Below are 23,869 nucleotides of genomic sequence, written 5' to 3' on the forward strand. Positions count from 1 at the left end.
TTTCTTTTTGAACAGGCTAGTGATCCCTGTGAACGTTCCCAAATTCAAAATTGCGAACCCAAAGGCATAAGGAGTTTTTACTTGAAGCATTTAGGCTTCAACAATGTGCATCTGAAACTGGAAGAAGCTGATGGCATTGCAAACTGAATTTGGGAAGAGTCATCACAAGGATGGGGTAATAAGTGGGGCTGCACTATGACAAAACTGTCTCTGGACTCCATTAAGAACAACTTCGAAGAAATCCAGCAAAATTTGGAGATATGGTTGGCAAGAATTATTGGAGATCTTGAGGGGATTCTAGCTAGAGATGGTGCAACTAGTATAAGAGAGTGTAATATTTCAGTATATCCTTTTGTTCAAAATAGAATAATCTGTCAACTCAACAAATTATCTCTTTGGGTATGTACACGGTTTCAATCCATAAAGGTGCTTTGGATATCCCTGTGAAATTGAAATGAAATCACAGCACTTCTCCTTATGTATGCATCTTAGATATTTCCTTAGACATTAAACCTGGGTTCCCCTTGTGTTTGCAAAGCCTTTAGATATCAAACATTTCTACTTAATATAAATATATTGGATATATTAAGATAGATAAACTACACAATAAATCTGTTACATACTTCTATGTAGGTTTCAATGTCATGACTCTCAACACCACCCAGCTTTGATGCAGCATTTTCTTCAAGGGTGAGATACAACCACAAATTTGAACTCCTAAAAAATTCAAAATTTCTGAAGAAATCATTTGACCAGTGTCAACAGTTATGAACTTATGATCAACAACCGAGCATCTGATATAATTCAGATTCACATCATTGATTGCTGAAAGTGAAAACGCTAGATTAAGCAACTGAACTCAAAAGTTGAAATAAGTTTAATCATATTAGACATTTCTAGTCTGTGGCCCATTGCATCTCTGTCTACAATCAAATAGAAGATACAATCAACTGAAACCAAAGCAACAAGATATCTAATTCATCATGGATAACAAAATAAAATCATTACATCAAACACCACAATTGTTTATTTCAGACACATCCAAACTTTCAGCACAGAATCAGAAAGCAATACATGACAATGTTGTCTCAAACAGCAATGCCAGCTTCTTCCAGCAGCTGTTTCACCTTAGTAATGTAATCATTCATGGCTTCCTCCTTGGATTTCCCTGCCAAAAAAAGTTTTGATGTTACTGAGAATGCATAAAAGTACCAAGAGACAATATATTGATCTAGCTAACTTTCATGGAAAATTGGAATTGAAGTTGTGTTTTTACCTTCAACAGCCTTCCATGCATCCCATTTAGCTCTGTCCCTCTGGTAGAATATTCCAGGACGACCTGTAAATCAAACCAGTCATAAACAAAGACACCCCTGAAGAATTAAAAGAGAGCGAAAGGTTAAAAAATCTACCCCTAATTGGAGAAAGTGATATGGATGATTCTAAAAGCCTATACCACTTTTGGTTTGGATTCTTTTTTGCTTATTTTGGTTCAAAAACTTTTTTTATAAAGTAGTACGAGCTTTGCTAACCAGCTTAGTTTATAATAAAGAAACATATAATCCAATAAAAAAATAAAAAGTAAAATGTCGAAAAAAGAATGGTTAGTTTTTTTCAATTTATAATCTTCATATTTGGTAATCAAAATCTAAAGACACAATCTATACGAAATACAGCTTTTCAGTATGAATATTAATTGTTAAAACAAGAGAACTGACTGGTGTTGACAGGTCCAACAGTGGCTTGCTTGTACAATCCATAAATGATAAGCAAGTTTTCATTTGTTGTAGTGTCTGGCAAAGACTTGGCTTTCAGAGCATACTGCTCAAAATCCTCCTGCAAGAAATGTCCCAATGATTCAATGAATGTGCGAATGTTTTTAACCGGGAAAATTAATGGAAGTCTAAAACTAGTTCAAAATTCAGAACATAAGCAAATGTACAAGATCCTTAGTTTTTGGTTCTCCCTAGAGTCATGACTTAGGACTTCAGGACTTGAATCCTAAAATTTCAGGTAAGATTCACCTGGAATCACAGTCCATTCCTGTTATAAATTGTTACAAGAAGAATACATGATCATCACGGACTACACATAGAAGATCCCTTTCTGCGATTCAGCATGCAACTTTGATGATTTTAAGTTCATGGTGGAAAAAGAATGGACTAATTAGTAATAACATTATTTTGAGTTTTCAAGAACATGGTTCTTTAACAATTTCATCAAATAGTTCCTAAAATCATTACACAAATCATTACTATCTGATTCCAGCTACCAAAAATCTTGATCAGTATCTTAAACCCTAAACCTCAAAGTGCAGATCAAAAGATTAGCACCACAAATCATTAGCCCCTGAAGCTAAAAATCAAATCTTTAAGATAACATCTAAAACGACATGAATTCATATCTTGCAATTCTATAAACTTTTGCATATTCAAGACAAGAACATAACTCAGAAAGAAGAAACTATATAAAAGACTAATTGACTCACAACTCTGATCCCAACAAATCAAAGAACACTACTATCAATCTTTTTTACTAACTTCAGTATAAACAAGTTAAACAGCGAGAAACATGGATCCATAAACAAGAAACATAGTAAAAATATTACATAAAACATTAAAAGAGAAAGAAAAGATCGAAGCTAAATTGAATGACATGAAAGAAAAGAACGAAGAAAGATAGTGAAAGGAGAGAGACCTGCAAACCCATGTTAGTGTTGAAATTGATTTGTTGAAGAGATCTGAAATGTGGTGTTTGTAGCGTACTAGGTGTATATATGTGTGTGTGTGAGAGTGTGATTGGGATAAGGTTGAAAAAACGTTACGTACGAGGCATTAGTTATAGCTGAGTTGTGTTGTTGTAACGCGCGTCTATGTAACGCAACCCATATTCCCCCAACCGCTTTCATTGTCTCGTCAATTTCCTACGCCTTTCTTTTTTTTTTTTTCATTTTATACACTCATTATTAGATTGGATTTGGATTTAGATTTAGATCTAATAATCCAATCACAATTCAGTAGGAATCATTGTCACTAGGTTAATAGATCAATTGATACATATTTGATTTTTATTATATAGTGTTTTATATGAATTTTCTCTAAAAAAATTAGTTAGTTGAGATACATCTTTGATTTTTATTATATTAGTGTTTTATATGGATTTTCTTGAGAGAGATAGTTTTATTGTGTTGTGAATATTTCCATTAAAATAAGATTTTCCATATTTAATTCATTTACTATATGATTGGGTATGAATGATTTGGGAAATTTTAACATCATTATTTAAGGGGAGTATATTTGTTGTTCTACTATTTTGTTTCACTCAACATACAATATATCAAGAGATATGATTGACCAGAAAAATATTTAATAATTATAATTTTAAATTCAATAATATTTTTCAATCAATTATATTTGACAATACATACAGCCACACAAAAAGTGGTACAAAAAATATGCTCCATTGTTTAAGATTTATATGATTCATCATAAAAAATCCAAAATACTCTTATCTCATTAAAACTCTTTTTAGCTCATTTGTAGTCAGAGTTGAAAATAAATTGAACCAACTCAGTATTCGTTCGAAACACAATTCATTATTTAGCTCGATAAAATTGGTTCATGAACCAAGTAAATTGAACTTGAGTTGAAAATTGAATTCGTTAAATAAAGGAAACAAACTTGAGTTGGATGCGACATACAAGTGTCGAAATTGAACAAATTTCCATTCAAACACTGGTAAGTTAATAAATCTCTTCTATAAGTTCTTGAAAGATATTTGGTGAGTGAAATTTATGAACAAAGTCTCTGATTAAACAGTGTTAATGCATTTGTGCTATAGAGTAGAAGCTCCACTTATCAATTGTTGCTTCCATGATGATAACTCATTGTTTTTACCATTGTTTCTTATGGACTCGTTCAAATAGTTTATTCTTCTTATTTCTAGAAAGACCCACATGCAATGCAATCTTGTTTCTGTGATTGTTACCTTAGTTAAATTGGTAAGATTAGAGGCTAGTTAGATTAATTTGATTAATCACCATCTTGTTTCCTCATGATCAAAGTTTCATGTTATCTATTTCTTTTGCTATATATTTTCCTCTTCCTCTACAATTAATGTTGGTTTACCATTCCCACATGTATGTATTGGAATGCATATTTTTTTTTTAAATTTAATATCCGACATTGGTTCATAAGAATACAGAGATTACGAAATTAAATTTAATATGTAGCATTGAAAATGTGACATTTCTTGTTGGTGATGTTTATGTGTGATATGAAGAAGAAAATGCAAGTGAGTGTGTGGGGCAAGGAAGAATGTGGATTTGTGTTAGTCTCGAATGAACAATATTATCGAAATGCTTTATTGTAAATGGGTATAAAAAACTCAGGTGTAATTTTAGGGATGAGCCATGAGAATATTCAGATGAGTTGCCTTGTTGGAGTGGGGGGAGTTTTAGGCCAGCCAGCTAATATATTTCATAGCCACTCACAACCATTTTCAAATGAAAGTTATGATTACATGTTATTTCTAATAAAAAATAAAAAATATAAAAAAATTCATTCTTCTGTTTAGTACTGGTCTCTCCAGTACCAATACCAAAGAATAGTTGAACTCCTTTCAAAGACTCTAAAAATTCTGAAAATAAAGTATCTTCTTATACTATATGATAACTTATTATTGAGCAATAAAAATATAACATGTGTACTATTTTATTTAATTTTAGAAATAATCTTATAAAAAATAATTAAATAAGACATATATCATAATTTTAATGCTGACACCCAGATATACTTTATTTTCTTATATTATTTATTAGTAAAAGTAGTATGAGCTAGTATGTAGGAGATTAGGGATGAAACAATATTGGTGTTGATATTTGAGGATGGAGATTAATATGATCTTCGAGGGCAGTGTAGTATAACAATTAGGAGTTAAATTATGAGCAACTGAAGCAAGAGGTTGGAAAGCTTGGAAAAATTATTTTGATTTAGAAAATTTTAACAAAAATCGTAAAATTTTCAAAAAACACAGGGTATATAATAACAAAAAATACAAAACGTTACACACAACCTTATACCTCAAGTAAATCAACTTATGATAACTTAAATGGCTAAAGATTAAGGAAGGGGATCCTCTCAGATACCAAAGAAAAGTCTGGATAAAATTAAGGGTCCCATTCTGTGTGACAACTAAAGTATGTAATCTAATTTTGATTATTGATGGTTAATGTTTTCCGCTGTCCCAACATTGAGGGCAAAGAACACTCGGCAAACGCCTCAGGATAAAAGATTATGCAATAACGCTAATTAATGCAACAAACAGCCCAAAGAAAAAGAAACACTTCCAATAACATTAAATCTAGACAAACCAAGCATAAAATAAACCAAGAAACTATTTTTTTCTGAAACGCGAATCAGAAAAAATAAAAGAGGGAACATTGTTTTTGACTAAGCTTGTCCATAATAAGTATAATTTGCAGCAAAAATTGTCTTGGAAAATCTATCATATGAATTGGTAAACTGAGACTTGTCTGAGTCATTACTTCTTTTCTTCCTTTTCGGCATCAGCAGCCCTCTTCAATCTGGCACCTTGATGGCGCTTGTTTGTGCGCTCAAGGCGGAGCTTGTAATAAGCCTTGAATGCCTTCAACTCATCTGTAACCTTCACAAGCTCCACAGATGGCTTCTCAGTGGTGATTGGAAGGTATGATCCCTGGACTTGAGTTGCATTTGCAAGTTCCTCCGGAGAAGAATCACCAGCCTGCAAAAAAGGGAGCAGATAAAATCAGACATGTTTCCATTGTCACCTTAGAAAGGAATGAATAGTAAGAAAAACCTCTTAGACGAAGGGGAGCGTATAAAGTCATGGAGTATTTTCCCTACCTTGACCTTGCGTGCACGCCTTGGGAAAACAACCAACTTGGCCTTATATGTTTTCAGCCTTTGTGCATTGGCTTGAAGACTTTCCAGAGAACGATTCTTGCGGCGGTGATCCACTGCGATTCCAATAGTTGGAGCAAGCCTTTTGGGAATACCAGCAGCCTATGATGCAAAACATAACATATTTACAGTACAATAACTTTCAATCATGATCTACATATTACTATTCCAAATCCATGACTAAAAACTTTTGGACGTCATTTAACATCTTCAAGAATACCATCTTATTCTCAACAAGACACAGACACAATTCAACAAAAAAACATACACATGTCAATAAATTATTGCAGGCCATCAAATTTTCAAACAATTAGCTCACAAATGTTCAATAGTGTAACAGTACAGAATAAAGCATAGATTAGATGCTCATAGCAAGAAACTGCTTAGGAAATAATGTGTGGATCCTTTATACTACATTAGATGTGCATGTATCATCCTCAGTATAACAGTTAAAATCAGTTACAATTACCAATCCCTATAACAAATTATATACCTTGAGTTCTTCAAGAGAAAATCCCCTTCCGGCTTTGACCTTCATGTTGTACTTCAAAGTTTGGCCATGAACAACAGGTCTGAGAGGTCCAGCTGTAGGCCTAGGGAAAATCTTTACAGCTTTCTTTTGTCGCGCTGAAAAGATGCATAACCGATAATTCATCAAATAAACTAACCATCAATACTAACGCGATTTGAATTTCTTTAACAAATAGAACAAACCAATAAAATTAACTAAAACGAAATGAAAGAGAGATATTTTTATTAAATTACCTAACCGTCTTCTGGTTTTCCTCGCTGGTTGATTGAACCAGGTCTTGACATAGTTTTGCCAATGCTTACGGAAGTGACCATTGGGGATGACATTGTTATGCTTAACCATGGCTTACCTACCAAATGAAAAAAAATAATTGAAAATGATAAACCTACTAAATTGAAGAATCAGCACAGACTAATATAGCCACAACAGATAAATTTCAAAACCCTAGTTTAAACCTAATCTAGCAATGAACATTTCAACATTAACAATACGCCACACAGTATTAGGGTTTAGAATGTTCCAGAAACAAAAACAAAGATCTAGTTATTTAGGATGAGGAAACAAATGTATCGAATCGAAAGCAGTGTGGAAAGAGAGAAACCTGGTGAGAAGAGCCGCTGATAAGTGAGGAGAATTTGCACAGCTAGGGTTATGGATATACGGAGGGTTTTAAAAGAGACATCGTGTTTTAGGTTTTATTATCACTGGGCTTCATTTGGGCCTTCACACGATTTTCAACAAAACTGATCATGTTCAAAAGGGATTAAAATTTAAAAGCGTTAGGTTTTAATGGGCTAGATTATTAGAATATACAATGTTCTTTTTTCCTGATGGAACATGTCGATTTCAATATTGATTTACACGTAAAAGTATTTATGTACTTGCAATGTATTTTATATGTGGGCTTCTTTGGTGGATAAATAATATTTGATAGTATATTTTATTTTATCATGTTTTAATGAGAGTTTGGTAAGTTAGTAAAATAGGAAGAGTTTAATATTTATGCATGAGTGTACAATTTTTTATAGTAATAATATATCATTCACTATTAATTTATATTGATGTATTACTTTTGTTTGAAAGTCAATAATGATTAACAAAATGATGATAATGATGTATTGACAGGGTAAAAAACATTTACAAATACATATTAAATCCAAGTATTGTCATCATCTTGGCGTACCATATCTTATTGCATAATGTATTTTATATCACTTTTGTACTACCAAGGTATTATTACATCACCTAATTAGTAAGAAATTAACCATTTTGGGGAATTATAATTATCTCTCATAATAAATCATTCTTAAAAATTGAATCATTTATCTTTTGATCATTCTAGAGAATTAATAAAATCTTACACCACACCTAAAAAAATATTTTTTTTATATTTCATATCACATTAAGGGAGCTCAATCAATATTGAGCATGACACGTTGATGTGAAATTTCACTCATACTCTCACACGAGACACCACTATCATGACACTGTACCATGATTGCAATCATCACCACATCACCACCATATTAGTATTTGGTGAGAATATCTTTAATCACATATTTCGTACTACTTCATGTGTCACATGGTATGATTAGTTGAAAAATAAAAATTAAAATTAAAAATTTAATTATTAAATATTTTTTCGACCAATCATATTTCATGACACATAAAATATCAACATTATAGGACAAAAGATGTGGTCTCTATAAACATAACAATAGCAACTTGCTCATATCATATCTATTTATCTGTTAAAGTCTTGGTATCACTTAATGGGCACTTGTACATATTACCATTTTTACAGGCACCACTATACATTTTGTAATCCATTAAATCTAACATTTTGAATAACTATTGCCATAAATTAAAGTTATATAGAGATAGACCAAATTTTAATATATAAGATATACCTATTTATAAAATTTACTTCACAAAAAAGGAATATATAGAATTTATTTTAGTAATATTGAATGGATTTAATTTTAAATATATGAAGATGATATAAGTTGGAAATACAAATTCTCACGGAAGTTAATTTATATAATTTAATGTAAGGTGTGAAAATTACCTTAATTCATAAGAACAATTTAATACTTTCTAATTCTAAATACTTAGTTTAGTTTATGTATTCATGATTGGAATTTTTTATGATTAATTATTGCATTAGTCGTATGATTTAAGTTTCTATAAAATTTAGGGGTTGAAATGAGGCAAATTACACAAAGAATGGTGTCAAATGATACAAAGCAATAAAATACCATAAGTTAGTGGAAGGCGCACCAAACGAAGACTGCCTAGGTGAAGAGTCGGACTAGAAAAGGAGGTGTGTTGAGTGGATCGTTCATCCAAACAAGTGTCAAAAGTAGTTAGTTACTCAATAGTCGTAGTAAAGTATACTAGGGTGGTTTAGAACTAACATTGAGTAATTTGTAGGATGTTTTTGAGTTTCTTTAGCCGGTAGATACTCTATGTTGAAAACATGGTGTAAAAGTGATAGAGTATGAGTAGTGATAGTACTATATATTCATGAAGGAGCCATCACTTATCTATTACTTATGATTTTCTTAATTTTCTTTTATCTTGTTATGTATGAAAATGCTTAGTTAGGTTGCTTTCTCATTGAGATTGACTATATTATTCATTGATGTAATATTTAAATTTTGATTATGTATGCTTAATGCTTACTATGTGATTGACGAATTGCTTAGTATGTTTTAGGATACGAACTTAGTGAAGAAATTACTATTCAATAGCCAAATGCATGCAATTCATCCTTTTCATATTTCGAGACATAGTGTTATACTTAAGGGAATGAAGTATCTCCTGGTATAAGGAGATAAGTTATCTCCTCGTGCCAATGAAATCATGACACGTGTCATGTTTCATCATTTTCTATAAAAATATTTTTTAAAATAAACAAAATAACACACATTCACATTTTTACTGGCTAGAGAAGATAAATTATATCCTGATATGAGGATATACATTATTCTCTAATTATAATCCAAACATTAATAAACAAATTACTATATTCTGACACATCATATTTTATATGCTTAGAAGGATATATAGGTTATATATTATTTTTCATAATTAATATCTCTTAAACTCAAAATGTGGCATGATCCATGTGAGCATCCTCATGACAAAGACAAGCAATAATACTATATAAACAAGAAGAACTCCCCTAACATATTATCACATGTAATAATGATGATTTAACTTCACAACAAGCATTCTTATATAAGTAACATTATTGTGAAGAGGTAAGAAGCACTCCCTTAACCTATTGTTACATATAATAAAGATGATTTAAATCAGTGAATATCATTGTTAACTGAAGAAGTGAGATTTTGTGGAGGGCATTACTATGATCATGGAATAGATCATGTATTTTAAATGTTATGTCACCAAAAATATCATTCTTAATTTCGTGAAGAAATGATTTCCGGTATAATTCATTCCACACCTAATTAACATCTTCCTCCTCCAAATTTTCTCTGCATTGAATAAACTCATATGTCATTCAAAGATTAATTAATTGTTCTGTCACAATTTTAAAATCTTTAAGGAAAACTGTACAGAAGGAAATGTATTACCTTAATGGAAAACTGCACAAAAGGAAATGCATTGCCTTAATGGAAAACTCAAATTAAAATTACCTAATCTCATACCACACATGATATGATTATCCTCGGGGGTATATCTCAAAATTTAGTTTTCTTGATACTAAGCCAATAATTTTGGCCATTGTTATTGTATAAAAGGCTCCCCATTTCTCTAAATGCAAGAGGTGAGCCCACACATTTTGTTGTGATTTCCTTGCATATTGCTACAAGTTCTTCATGTTCTTTGTTGTTCCGTCGAAATACATGGTGTTTGAACACCAACCAGTTGTCATCATCAGGTACCCCGACAATTACTATTTTAAGTTGATTAGTGACCAAAGCAGAAACATCTTTTATCTGGTTCTCACATTATGACAAAGACTTTAACTTATTCCATTTGACTTGATCTTCGTTCAATGTATCATCTAGAACAAGTAAATACTTTTTACATTGCAGCAGTTCTTGGACTTTCTTTCGCAATGCTTCAAGAGTAGAGAGGTTGTAGCTTTCTACTAAAGCATTACAGAGGAAAGTTCAGCAAATGCTGCAAAGTAAAAAATATTTAATTGTTCTTGATGATGTATGGAACGAAAAGTCAAATGGAACAAGTTGAAGTCTTTGTTATAATGCTACAATGGGATAAAAGGCGCTTATCTTTTGGTCACTACTCAACTTAATAATGTTGAATCCCTCATGGGAACATGTCTTCCTCATCACGTGTTGGATTTATTATATGATGACAATTGGTCGTAGTTCAAACATTATTATTTCCCGAACAACAAAGAGGGCACAAAGCTTGTAGTAATAGGCGTGGAAACTGCAACAAAATGTACGAGTTTGCTCTTATATCCAGAACAATTATTATCTTCATACTCGTGTCATACAATAATGTCTTACTTTTTATTATACAAATTGAAGCACGTTGAAGTGAGCAAGTCGAGTAACTTCTCATAATCTAGGACTTAATTGAAGGATTAATATAATGAACAAGATATTTTATATTGGCTATTTTAAACTTATCTGTTTAGATGGGTAAATTTAATTATCCGAAAAATCTTAATTAAGTTGAATCTTCAATTGTTCCATGTATTGATTCTACTTCTCAAATGGTTTTCTTGTAATAAAGAAAGAATGACAAATATTTAAAGGAATATATATAAATGGTATCACATGGGTGTGTGCTCATGGGGTAAATATCTAAGTGCAAGTCCCAACAGACACAATTTATTGTAAATGTAATATGAATTGGCATGGAACATCATGAACATGTGTAGTTTGAATTTTTTTGTTAGACATTGACTTAGCAACTGCTTGGTTCACTTAGAGATGACAAAAAACTTATACCCACGGATAAAATTCGTACGGGCATGGGTACGGGTCACAAATGGATACCCGCGGGTATTATAAATGAGTTTTTAAAAATAATCGTAGTACATACGGACGGCTACGAGTATTATGGTACCCGTGCACGCGAGTACCCATTATTTATATGATTAATATATTATATTTAATTAAAATAAAAAGTACATTATTCTAATATTTATTACACTATGTATATTTTTTACTTTTAATTTCTTTACATATTTTATTGAGTTTGGTGGTGAAACACCCTACAAATATTAATACATGTGTAGAAACACACATGTTTTATAAAGAAAATATATATTTTTGTTAAAGAAACGAGAACAAAAAATCACACAGATAAAAAATACCAATAAATTTAGCATTTTTGCCAAATATTCAATCAAAAAGTACAAAAATAATTAAGTTCCATCTTATTTGAAACATAATAGAAATAAAAAAAAATTAAAAATTCATTTATAATATAGGAAACTCACGGGTACTCGTTGTACCCGCAGGTACCCAGAAGTACCCGCACACGAGTACGCATATAGTTACGAGCGGGTATAAGTAATGTTATCATATTTTGAAACGGGTAACGGATAGTTACTATCCGTGCCCGTTGCCATCCCTAGATTCACTTCATACCATATTAGCACTTGGATGTGAGAATGGGAAGAGTCATTACATTATATTTGTTAGGAAGAGGTTTACAATAAGAGAAAATATGTATGAACATTGCTATATCCTCCTATTAATTTTCATATCCATAAAAAAGTGATGTGATACTTGTAAACCAATCATTAATAAATAAAGTATATTATTGTGACGTATATTATCTTCTTGTGGGTAGGAGGATATATCATTTTCCAATATGTATTTAGTGACTTTGTAATAGATTTTTGTACCGTGTAACTGTATTATTCATTATTTATTTTTAATTATTATTGACTATTAAATAAAAATAATACAAATAAATAGTAAATAATAATTAATTGTATATAAATTTTTACATTATTAATATCTAAATATTATACTTTTGTACTAATTCTATTCAGACCGATTATATTCAGTCCAACAAAGATGGTATCCACTTGTTAATTAAATGATACTTAGACAAAAAAAAGTGTTATCATTGACAACAATATATATCGTAAGGAACATATTTCTCTTTCACCTCTCTTGTAATAATTTGGTAATAATCAAGTTGAGTCGATGGCAACGAGCACAGGTGGCGGAGGTTACTAGAGATGTCGATGGTGGAGTTAACAATGACTAGAGTATATTTGTAGTGGCATCAGCTCAGGCACGGTCATTAGTATGGAACTAGCAGCTGTTTGAGACAATATTTGTTGATATGTACTATATAAAAAAACTTGGTGTTTGCATAGGTGCTATAAGAGTATCAATACTCATTCTTGTATGCACACTTGTTTCACTTTTACATACATTATATTTACTTTATAATCATTAACCAAAAGACTACCACTTTGAAAACGATAATGATAGACCATCCATGGTTATAAAATAGATGTAAAAAATAGTGTTGGGAAAATGGGTGTCAAATTATCAATTTCCCATTACTATTAGTCTTTACTCTTCCATAGCTATGGGATACTTTTACTTAGTATGTTCTTTAATCTTCTTCAAACATTAACTGCAATGGCAGTCAACTGAATCAAGTTCAAGGTACTTCAGTGCTCTCTCTAAAACTAAAATATGAATAATTTCAGACCATCTCCAATACCAGATCCAGATACCTTTCTCTTTCTGCATTCAAAATGGGTGTATGCTGAATTTCTTTTCACATTATATAAGACAATTTATAAAACCTTTATTTATAATAATTCATTTTTATCATTTTATTACAATTTGAGTTCATCAATATTATTCAAAATCATTTTGTATTGATTTCTTCACCATCTTGGAGGTTAATAACACACATTGGCACTTGAAGTTGAACCGGCATCCTTCACAGGAACTGAGTTGACAACCATACCTTCTGCACTGCAGTGACCAGCCCCTATATTACCAAGCTGCACAGGATTATAGCCTGCCATGGTGCTTGCTGTCACTTTTCCCATCTCAGTTAATGCTTTCAGGCGGATACGCTCTGCTCTGGAGCCAATAACCTGCCCGAGAATAGAGGCTGCAATGGTCAACACCATTGCTGATTTAGGCATCACCACTGATTTCCGAAGCATGGCTATGAATGGAACAGCAGCATGCACAGCTGCAAACCAAGACAATGAGAACTTCTTGGTATGCTCCTTCCACATGCCCAAGGGCACATTAACTGCCATGCCCAATGCTGCAATGGCTAACATTTTTGCAGGAAGAGGCTGAGGGCGCAAGTTCTTAACAAAGGCTGTACGAGCAAGAGCAGCCCTTGCAGCAACAACGGCAGGAGGACATTTCAGCTTCAGTCCGGGTGGAGGTCGAAAAGCTGTTGCAACAAGGGGGAGAACATGGCTTACAGCTCTATAAGACTTGGCAATGGGGCAATTGCCATTTTTCAACCATCCGTTTCCAAGTGCTTCATGCTTTGAAGAATCTCCTTTCTGGGATGAAGCTCAGCAAGAGAAAGAAAAGATAAATATAAGTCATGATTCTAGAGTTACCTAAACAGTCACAACAAATTAAGTATCAAACAACAGCCAAGCCTTAATCCGGAATTATTGAGAACTGGGTCATAAATACTGTCATACCTAAAACAACAAAACATGTTTCCAACCAGGGACAAATTTCAAGTTGAAGTACCAAACATTACAATACACTCATAAGGAGGGTGGGATGCTTACCTGAGATGAGTTATCATTCTTATTTGATGATTCAGCCTTCGGCTTCTTCCAATTCTCAGAAAAATTCCCAAAACTAAATGGGCCACCAAGTCCAAAGGCTGACAAACTTATGGTGGCTGCTTTTCCTCCTAAAGGGTTGAAAGCAGGCAGAGAATTGACTTCCGGACCACCTTTGTGAAAATCCGATCTCTCAAGTAGCGGAACCACTCCATCTTTTCCATGAAAGAGTTTAAATGCCATGCTAAAATTAGGTCCATCTTCAAATATAGGACCCTTGGCTCCATTGACCTGAACATTGAGAACAAAGACAATTAGCTAAATTAGTTGACCTGAATTTGAAATTTCACTGCTCAGATTGAAGATTGGTTTAAGGATGAATCACTTACAGGAATGGAGACATTAGTTGAAGAGAAGGAGAAATTTGTAGGTTCATTGATGTTTCTCAAAAATGGGCACCTCTGGATGTCTTTTATGTCAAAGGAGCACTCAGATCCATCACCATTCATTGCCTTAAAAAAGAACTCCATTGCCTCCTTTTGTTGAAACTATTTCTTATAGAAACAAGGAACTAACTTTAGAAGAAACCAACCAACTTAGAGAGCAGATACGTTCTTTGCAAGGAACTAACTTTACATAGTCAATATACACGGTGAAATATATCACCAAGCAAAGTTAAGCATTAGGAAAATGGACAAGGTAGCATCTATCCCCAATGATTGCTTAATAGAACTTGAAACCTTTATTACAAAATCAGCATTCAATAAATAACTGACTCAGGTACTAGAGCAACCCCTTAAATTAAATCACATATAATTACAATTAGAGAAAAGATGAACGGTATATAAGAACTTTTTATACTCTCATTATCTCATTCACTATTAATATTTAATTATCATTTACTTTTAAATATAAGTAATACGAATGATATATGATATGTTGTATATAATTATAAATCTTTATGCTGCATAAATATTACATTATTACACTTAATGAATCAGCTGATTTGTAAATCAAAATGAAGCATATTTTGTTGCTAAAAAGGAAAAAGCGCAATCCAAAGGAAGTTGGAAACAATAAGATATCTGTTGAATTCTTTTGCTTAGTAAGACAAAAGAAATGGCTTAGCAAGACAAATCATAAAATCAGCAACAACAAAAAAGAATAAACATAAATGCAAAATTCATCTCATGGTAATGATATTGACATATATGCAGTACTTCATTATTTATATTAAAATTCAATTATAAATGATGGATAATATAGTGTGAAAATCCCGAATCCATGAAAGCTTCTAAATATCAGGAAAACAATATTATGTTTTTTTGTAATCTGCACAACTGTATTTGGATGTTATAGTTTTGTGAGATCTTTTGCAACCGCTACCGCAATTTAAACCTTGAGTTTAATATGTGAAAGCTTCTAAAAACGCACATGAGCATGAATCAATAATCACGATCGAATCAATAAATTAAAAATAATTCAGGTCAGTGTCTACAAATCAATCAAGTATAAAACTATTCATCTACAGTTCCAAAAACACGTTTAATATAATTGGAAAGAGAAAGATACTGAGAATCGGAAAGAGAAAGAGATACCATAACGTAACCAGAGAGAAGTGCGAAGATGCATAGAAGGCACAGGTTTTGAGACACTTTATTACCTGTTTAGCCGGTAAATGCCACGTGCCTTATATACAACTGCTCCATTATGGGGTCTCGCGGTTCAGGTACCGCTCACGAGACGGACGTTTCTCGAAGAGTTATTATAATAAGTTAATTAATTTAATTTTTATGAGTTGTCATTATTCTATTTAATGTCTTTAAAAGTGATGTGTTGTATTAGTCTTTAAGAAAGTTTTTCTCTAAAAAGAAAAGAATAATTACACCTTTTTAATAATTAATTTAATAAATTTAAGTTTTTGTTAGATGAATTTTGTAGATGCTTATGAAAAATAAATTATTTAATTTGAGATTTTCAATATTACTCTTTTTTCAAGGTGAAGAAACTTGTGAGAAAGATTGGGATGAGAAGGAAAACGCGAGAAAAAAAGTGGTTCATTATGTAAGGAAAAAATAACTAAATAAGCACGCTTTTGCCAAATTTCAATGTCTTCCATATCCATACCGTTGATTTTGAGCAACCCCATATTGATGGACACATCAGTCCAGTTAACCAGAGTAATTTCAGAGCAAAGGTAATGACCCAAATATCACCAATCACAATCTACTCTCATACTTGAAGATCCTTGATTTTAAAAGGAAAAATAACACTTCATTCTCTAATACTTCTCCAATACTAGATGATGTTTGCTCAATATAACAATTTTGGTGAATATTGAACAAAATGGAAAAAAGGAATATCAATATTCCATAAATCAATCCCAAAGACAACACAACCCATGTTCAATCAATTAACAATATGAGCTTGAAAGTAATAAATTTTACTAAAAATTGAAAAATTAATAAATTATTACTATCAATTATTTTATGTTTCATCAAAATTTGAGAAGACATGCCACTACTATCACTCAGATCTATCATTGGATTTCTGAAATAACTACCACAGAAGATAATAATGATAATATATGGTTAAAACACTTCTTCCAAAACATAAAACTCTGGTATATGACTAACCACACTGTCTAAGCAGTAAAACTACCTCCATACAAAAGAATGAACAATATCCTAGAAAAAAATGACATATAGGAAAAAATGAGATAGGTAAAAGTCATATACATGTTGTCTAATATGTATCACTCCAAATATAACTTAGTTTTTTTTGGAAGATAAAAATAAAATATAAATTAAATATATATTAACTTTAATAATGAAATATTAGAGTTATATATTTGGGTAAAAGATCTATTCCCTACTGATTTCTATAAGTTCTTTTAATAAATATTATATTTAGTTTTTAAGTAAGAATATAATACATGCACAATTAACAATCATTTATAATAGATTTATATTATTTTTTAAAAGAATTAAAAATGAACATTAATGATAGATAAGTAATATATAAAATTATTTTGCATACATTTTTTTTCTTTTTAACAAATAAAGAAAAGATACCAATGGTCCTTTTGAAAAAAGAAAAGAAAGTTTTTATTATATATCTATATTGCACACTACTTATATATAAAGCCAAAACTTGAAATAACTTCTCTCATGTGTAATTTTCATTTCCTATATTGCCTTTAATATTATTTAATTTTTACAAAAAAAAACCATATAATCCTAAGCAACTATCACCAATACATTAATTAATTACATATCTCACCTTAAATTAAACATTATTATAAACACAAAAAAATATAATATAAAGTACACCGAAACAACAAATACATTTTAATTCAAAAATGAAATATATAAAAATTGAATATGTAGTATCACACAATATTCGCTGGCAGGCACGAAGTGCCTGTACACTAGTAGTCATAAGTCATAAATAAAAGGAGGAAAAAAAATAACAGTGACGGAAAATGAATGAAGAAGTATGCTTGGTTTGACCATGACCACATTACGAACGGAACCCCGTTTTATGTGACCACAACAATCAAAAAAATATCTAATGTCTTCAAAACCCTTTCCTCCGATCACCGGATAAATGATTCCGGTGGCCGGCATCAACATCACTTCAATTACATTTAAGCCCTAACCCTAATCTTATTCGTCGATGGATCCTTCCGAGACACAGTCACAGGAAGAAGGACCAAAGAATAAGGGTATCGCAATTGTGATAATTCGATGGTCCCTTGCAATTTTGTTTCCCTTCCTTGCGTTGTTCTCGATTCCATTTCTCGTTGCTTTGATGCTTATCATGGTCTCCGATTTCTCTATTCCTAATCCCATTTCTCTCCCCTCACAGTGCAAGATCGTCTCCACCGGTTAGTTACTTATTTATAGCTTATGACATTTCTTTTAGCTGTTTTTAACTATTTCAATAAGTTTGTCAGAGATGATTATTAAAATAAGCTCTTTTAGTCTATTTCAAAACAGCTTATTGAATAAGTGCTTAATTAAGTTGTTCTGAAACGTACCCTAAATGCTTGATTTGACTTCATTACTTTAGCTGCTCAATTGCTTCATCACTATTTTTCAGTACAAATGGGAAATGCTATCTTGCTTTTCACAAAATTTATAATTACAAATCAGTGTATGACTGCTCTTAATAGATGTGTATTCAGGAAGAAACCTCTTTCAAACAAACTCGGCTTTTCTACTGCTAAAATTTTCTATGTTGGTGAGATAATCTGTTTATGGTGAATTATTTAAACATTTTAGGGCTCCGAGCTGCAGAGTTTGAAATTGTGGCAGCTTCAGCAACTCTAATGCAGTATACAGTATGTAGTCATAATTAATCGGATTTGTCAGAAAAGAGCATGTCCTCATTGTTCCTTCATTGCAACAAATGCCCTCATATATGTTTTTTATAATTGTTTGTGTAAAAGGAAAAAAACTTATCTATGATGGTTTAAAATTATACTTCATATATTTTTTAGGCTGGTTTTTATTTTTTTATGATTGGTTTGATTTATATATATTTCAGGTCTGGCCTTCTTTTGATTGGTAATACATTAATACTTTGTTTCTTCAAAATTGTGAGAATAACTTGAGTTGTTAATGCATATTTTACTTTTCGCTAAATTGTATGTTGTCATTTTTGTTACAGGTGTTGATATTAGGTCATCTAAGGTTTGTGAACTTGGATTGTTAAATTATAAAGCAAAGGATGTATTTCATCATTTTGAACAAAGCAAGTATCGTTGCCGTTATGATTACTATTGGGCTTCAGTATTCAAGGTTATTACAGTTTGTTGCTAACTTAGGTGTTATTTATTGTTTTTCTCCCTAACAATGACTGGAAAAATAGCACTAATAAACAGACTCATGAGGGCAATGATGCTCTCTGATCCTCGTACATGTGGGCAAGGGTGATTGCTTCAAGGAAGGCATAGTCAGATCACCTGGCAAGAATAGAGAAACACACTAGAAATTACAAGCATTCCTCTCCATCTGAATACACCAAAGAACTAAAAAAATGCTCACCATCCTAAATTTTTTCCTTGCCTGGAAAATGAATAATTAAAAACTCCGAAGACTCAAAAGATGCCTCTAACATTCATCTATACTTCCAGTTTCCAAATAGTTTGTTCCAATTAAAAGTTGCTACAGAACATTATGAAGAGAAGTAGACTGCTATTCCTGAGCTAGAATCTCAGAGTACATTAGTAGCTATGAGTGGAAAGAGCTTTATCTGCACTATAAACTTGTAGCATATTAAGTAGTATTAATTCTGTTAAGTTCCTTTGTCCAAACCAAAGACTTGACTCTTCAGATGTTGATTACTGTAACAGATTAATATCCTTTCTTATCTCTTTTTTTGCTTGCAAGCTTGTCCCATTTGGTTCAGATCCACTGAGTTCTCTGTTCTTGTCTGAGTGACACATATCTATGTGTAGAATGTTCTACCTTGTATGGCAACTTGACAACCAAATTCATTGTGCATGACTATGTGTGTGTGTGTGCACATAGCTTATTTATGGTCTATCCTCTGCTGGTTATTATAACTAGAGAGAAAGTGGTAAAGATTTGGGTGGTTATAAATACTTTATCTTAGCAATTTTTCAGGTGGAGTATAGGGATCATTTTTCAGGTCAGACACAAGTTGCGTTGGCAGAGGCTCCGAACGAGGCCCTTCCTCTTCATTGCAGGCCTAATTTTGGTGCTGCATGGTTGACACAGTACAAATTTAAGGTCAGGATCTCAACCTGTGGTTTCTAATGTTAGCAAGCTGAAATTCAACGATTTGTTTATATTTCTTAATGATGTCATATATTATAATTTGTAAGTTAACAAATATTACTACTTCATCTTAGGCCTTTGGTATTGTTATATCTTTTTTATCTTCTTTTCCTCTATTAGGTCAATGGGACTTATAATTGCTGGTACACATCTGGCATCTCCAAAGTGCATTTATATCAAGACAATCTTTTCAGTTGCCGTGCAGATGAGCAGTCTAATCTTGAGAAGATTAAACAATATTCAAACCTGTGAGTACTTAACATTGTTTTTCAAACCTATGAAATATTTTTTGCTTAGTTAATGTGATATTAGAGGTTAGGTTATTTAATAAAATACTGACAAGGTGTTGGTCTAGTAGTGTCAGGCCCAACTAGATCCCTAGAACGACCAAAAGGTCAAGGGTTTGATTCCTGGGAGTGACTCTTGTTGGGAGAGACAACCATGCATCCCGAAAGGGATTAGTTTCTTACCGAAAGGTGAGGGGATACCCTTTCTAGTACTAAAAAAAAGGTTATTTAAAAAAATGACATTGTTCAGTGAAAACTCCTAATCTAAGGTTTGTAGGTTAAACATTGTCAAGACTTGACCTTCAATAACTTTGCGTTCAAGTTTTAGTTGGTTTCTTTTCAATGTAAAAACTTCAAGTCTTAAACTGAAAGCTCGGTCATACTTGAAGAACTAATGACCTCTAAGTGTTCATGGTGACACATTTGAGATTTTTGAGAGAGTTCAAAATACTAAATTCGACATCCTGTTCTTTATGGCCACTCTAAGGTAGCATTTAGCGCATGGCAATACAGAACAGAATGTAAAGGAACAGGATATGCATATCCAGTACTGTGTTATTTCTACTCACCCAAGTTTATAAGCATGCCCATGATTGCAAAATCCCCCAAATCCGATATCATGCCATTCTTTTTCCAACTCATGTATAGAGACAATAAATTTTGGCCTATATCCCATTCATTAAACAAACTTAGTTGGGAACAAACGAGGTTTTGGTTGACTTGAAATTTTGACAGGGTTCTCAGGGGTAATCCTAGGTGCATCAAGTCATCAACATTAACTAGCCACCCTCCTCCTAAAGAAGCCAATGCTATCTTACAATATTAAGTAGCCAATACTATCTTGCAATATTAAGTAGCCAATGCTATCTTACAATATTAAGTAGCCAATGCTATCTTACAATATTAAGTGCTTTATGGCCAGTTGGGTATTTACGAACTCTACAGCTCTCAAATTTATAGATTGTTGATGGTTAATTTTTATATCAACATAATCATTATGTTTGAGTAGCATGCCCATATAAATTTATCAATTTGTATTATAAATAAAATATTTTTATCATGTATTATTTATATCATGCATGATTCTCCTATCAGGGCCCTTGAGATGTTACATTACTGGTTTTCCAATAAGGGAAGCACCAAGTATTGGAAGTGGGAAACTATAGTTGGGGTCGTAGCTGGGTTCTCAACTTCTTTGATCTCCATAACCTTGCTCAGGTTTCTACAACTACTGCTATCTTCATTATATCGATTGTTTGCGAAATCGGTATTTCCTCTGCATGTCAATGCTGTTCTCATCAGGCGTGCTTGTTTACTTGTTGCATACTTGTCTTTCGTGGCTTGGTTAGCTATTGAATATGGGAAGAGGCTTGGTCTCGTGGACATTTTTCAATTTCTTAAGTCATAGCACTTATTTTTGTTATCCCCTTGTAATAATATTTTAATTGCAGCAGGTGACATTATTGTACCATGATATATGTGCTGGACTTCATATAAGCGGAAAAATAATGTATAGCTAGAGTGGGAATTAGAACTATTAGCGTTAGCACCCAAAAAGCTGTAATAGTTGGAATTGAATTGACTCAGTTCTTGTTATTAGCTCAAACTAAAAAACTGAATTTTGTGTACTTGGTTGGAATAGTACATTTGATTATTGATTTACAGTTATCTTATGGTAAAGTATCCCAAGGACCATTGACAGTAGCCAAAATGGTGGTCATGCACCCCAAAATGCTACTTTCGATAGTTTGGGTTTGGAGTTTTCTTCAGTTGTTCTTGTCTGTAAGATTATCTGTAATGAAGTGTTTTTGTGTTCTACTTTTTTCCTGTTTTACTCTCTTTTCTCTGCATGAAAAGACCCTGTCAATAGAGGTGTAAACCAACTCGCTTTGCATAAATGGCTTTAATTGAGTCTAATAATGTTTAACTTTGACCTAAGCTTGCAAATAGTCAAAATGTAGAAAATTTGAGTCTGGCTCTATGACACCTTGTAAGATCCCAAGTTCGTATTCTGTTAGGAGGTGGTAGGCAGGGTAAAAAATGTATAACCCTAATAATTTATTTAGCTGAGCACCTACACATTACTCTTATTCAATAAAGATACTAAAGCTAAATGGAATTGAAGGACAAACACTTGTCATCGATGATCATATAGTTAGTTTACTAGAATAAATGTTGACATTTCTTACAGTACATAATGTTGGGGATGATAAATACATTATACTTTAGAACCACATGACACATGGGTGCTCTGTATAATTTACCAGATCATTTGTATGACACCCAGTCTATGCTTCTCAAATAACAGTTCGTTTTTACCAGGTACATTGTGTCATACTAAAAATTCAAGAGATAGCATGCATTTATATTCAATATTAAAACTTTCTCAGAAGTGACCAAAACTTTCTATCCCATAAACTAACTGCCATGAAATTTTCATGCCATAGCTTGTCTGAGTACTGCAGCGTTTTTCCGAGGAAACATAAATATTACATCTTTCCAGTATTTGATAGAATTCTTTCGATCTCTTCTAGGAGGCGCTCCTTTTCATCTGTCAACTCTTCATTTTGCTTCTGCAGGTCCTCTATCTGCTTTGTTTGTTCAGAATCCTTCCTGCAAATTTTATAGTAAATGACTTTATATTCATATATATGTTTTGCATATGAAGTTTAACAAGCATAGTCATCACAGAGAGGGTAGGCATACACACAAAAGAAAGAGTAGCATGACTCTGTAACATAGACTTAAGCTTGGTAAGCACATGATTTTGAAGTATTTGTTTACCTATTCATGAAGGACAAATTAAGTTTTAGTGAGCGAACTTCCTTCTCAAGGTTTTCACACCGCTTCAAGACAGCTTGCATATCTGAGGGAATTGATGGTGTCAAATTTCTTTCTTTTGCCTCAGCCATTCTGCACCACAAGAAGGTTGTTCTATGAAATGGCTTTTAAGTTTAAACAAACATCTAACACAGTATTAGGTAGGATTAGGAAGATAGTTTTTTTCTGTTTCTACAGATAGGTTTACTTACTTCCTTGAGCGCTCCACCCTTCGCTTTTTCGTGGTGTCCACCTTGCCCTCTGCACAATTATTTGGTTAGAGTTGTATAGAGACAAATAGTGAAAATAAGAGCTATACTTCCACCCTGGCATTTGTTTAACATTTTCTTTACAGTTCTGTCATGTGGAAAAGATAATTACATCAAATACATGTGATCTTGCATCAAGTCATCAACATTAACTAGCCACCCTCCTCCTAAAGAAGCCAATGCTATCTTACAATATTAAGTAGCCAATACTATCTTGCAATATTAAGTAGCCAATGCTATCTTACAATATTAAGTAGCCAATACTATCTTGCAATATTAAGTAGCCAATGCTATCTTACAATATTAAGTGCTTTATGGCCAGTTGGGTATTTACGAACTCTACAGCTCTCAAATTTATAGATTGTTGATGGTTAATTTTTATATCAACATAATCATTATGTTTGAGTAGCATGCCCATATAAATTTATCAATTTGTATTATAAATAAAATATTTTTATCATGTAT

The 23,869-nt window shown here is 32.3% G+C and overlaps 5 protein-coding genes across 8 annotated transcripts; 1 reads left to right on the top strand and 4 right to left on the bottom strand.

The window, feature by feature from the left end:
• Positions 846–2,924, bottom strand: LOC109349033 (acyl-CoA-binding protein-like). Its single transcript, XM_019589665.1, has 4 exons — positions 2,698–2,924; positions 1,719–1,836; positions 1,277–1,339; positions 846–1,168 (listed from the first exon to the last, which is right to left on the bottom strand). The coding sequence occupies exons 1-4, from the start codon at positions 2,707–2,709 to the stop codon at positions 1,089–1,091; spliced, it is 273 nt and encodes a 90-aa protein (XP_019445210.1). The 5' UTR covers positions 2,710–2,924; the 3' UTR covers positions 846–1,088.
• On the bottom strand, positions 5,283–7,165 carry LOC109349034 (60S ribosomal protein L13-1-like). Its single transcript, XM_019589666.1, has 5 exons — positions 7,076–7,165; positions 6,708–6,823; positions 6,436–6,569; positions 5,886–6,044; positions 5,283–5,763 (listed from the first exon to the last, which is right to left on the bottom strand). Exons 2-5 carry the CDS (start codon positions 6,814–6,816, stop codon positions 5,542–5,544), a joined length of 624 nt encoding a protein of 207 aa, XP_019445211.1. The 5' UTR covers positions 6,817–6,823; positions 7,076–7,165; the 3' UTR covers positions 5,283–5,541.
• LOC109349035 lies at positions 13,240–15,984 on the bottom strand. 4 transcript variants are annotated; one of them, XM_019589670.1, is made up of 4 exons: positions 15,885–15,984; positions 14,611–14,754; positions 14,225–14,512; positions 13,240–13,984 (listed from the first exon to the last, which is right to left on the bottom strand). In XM_019589670.1, the coding sequence occupies exons 2-4, from the start codon at positions 14,749–14,751 to the stop codon at positions 13,355–13,357; spliced, it is 1,059 nt and encodes a 352-aa protein (XP_019445215.1). In that variant the 5' UTR covers positions 14,752–14,754; positions 15,885–15,984; the 3' UTR covers positions 13,240–13,354. The 4 variants fall into 4 exon arrangements, with proteins under 4 accessions (XP_019445215.1, XP_019445214.1, XP_019445213.1 ...); XM_019589669.1 differs by lacking the exon at positions 15,885–15,984 and adding an exon at positions 15,820–15,854 and having other exon boundaries at positions 14,611–14,775; XM_019589668.1 differs by lacking the exon at positions 15,885–15,984 and adding an exon at positions 15,820–15,850.
• Positions 17,739–21,943, top strand: LOC109349037. Its single transcript, XM_019589671.1, has 5 exons — positions 17,739–18,110; positions 18,896–19,026; positions 19,855–19,980; positions 20,149–20,276; positions 21,411–21,943. The coding sequence occupies exons 1-5, from the start codon at positions 17,900–17,902 to the stop codon at positions 21,721–21,723; spliced, it is 909 nt and encodes a 302-aa protein (XP_019445216.1). The 5' UTR covers positions 17,739–17,899; the 3' UTR covers positions 21,724–21,943.
• On the bottom strand, positions 22,062–23,515 carry LOC109349038 (centriolin-like). The gene is made up of 3 exons (XM_019589672.1): positions 23,348–23,515; positions 23,100–23,228; positions 22,062–22,928 (listed from the first exon to the last, which is right to left on the bottom strand). Exons 2-3 carry the CDS (start codon positions 23,225–23,227, stop codon positions 22,805–22,807), a joined length of 252 nt encoding a protein of 83 aa, XP_019445217.1. The 5' UTR covers position 23,228; positions 23,348–23,515; the 3' UTR covers positions 22,062–22,804.

Source organism: Lupinus angustifolius, chromosome LG06 (assembly GCF_001865875.1).
Source record: "Lupinus angustifolius cultivar Tanjil chromosome LG06, LupAngTanjil_v1.0, whole genome shotgun sequence".
NCBI lineage: Eukaryota > Viridiplantae > Streptophyta > Magnoliopsida > Fabales > Fabaceae > Lupinus > Lupinus angustifolius.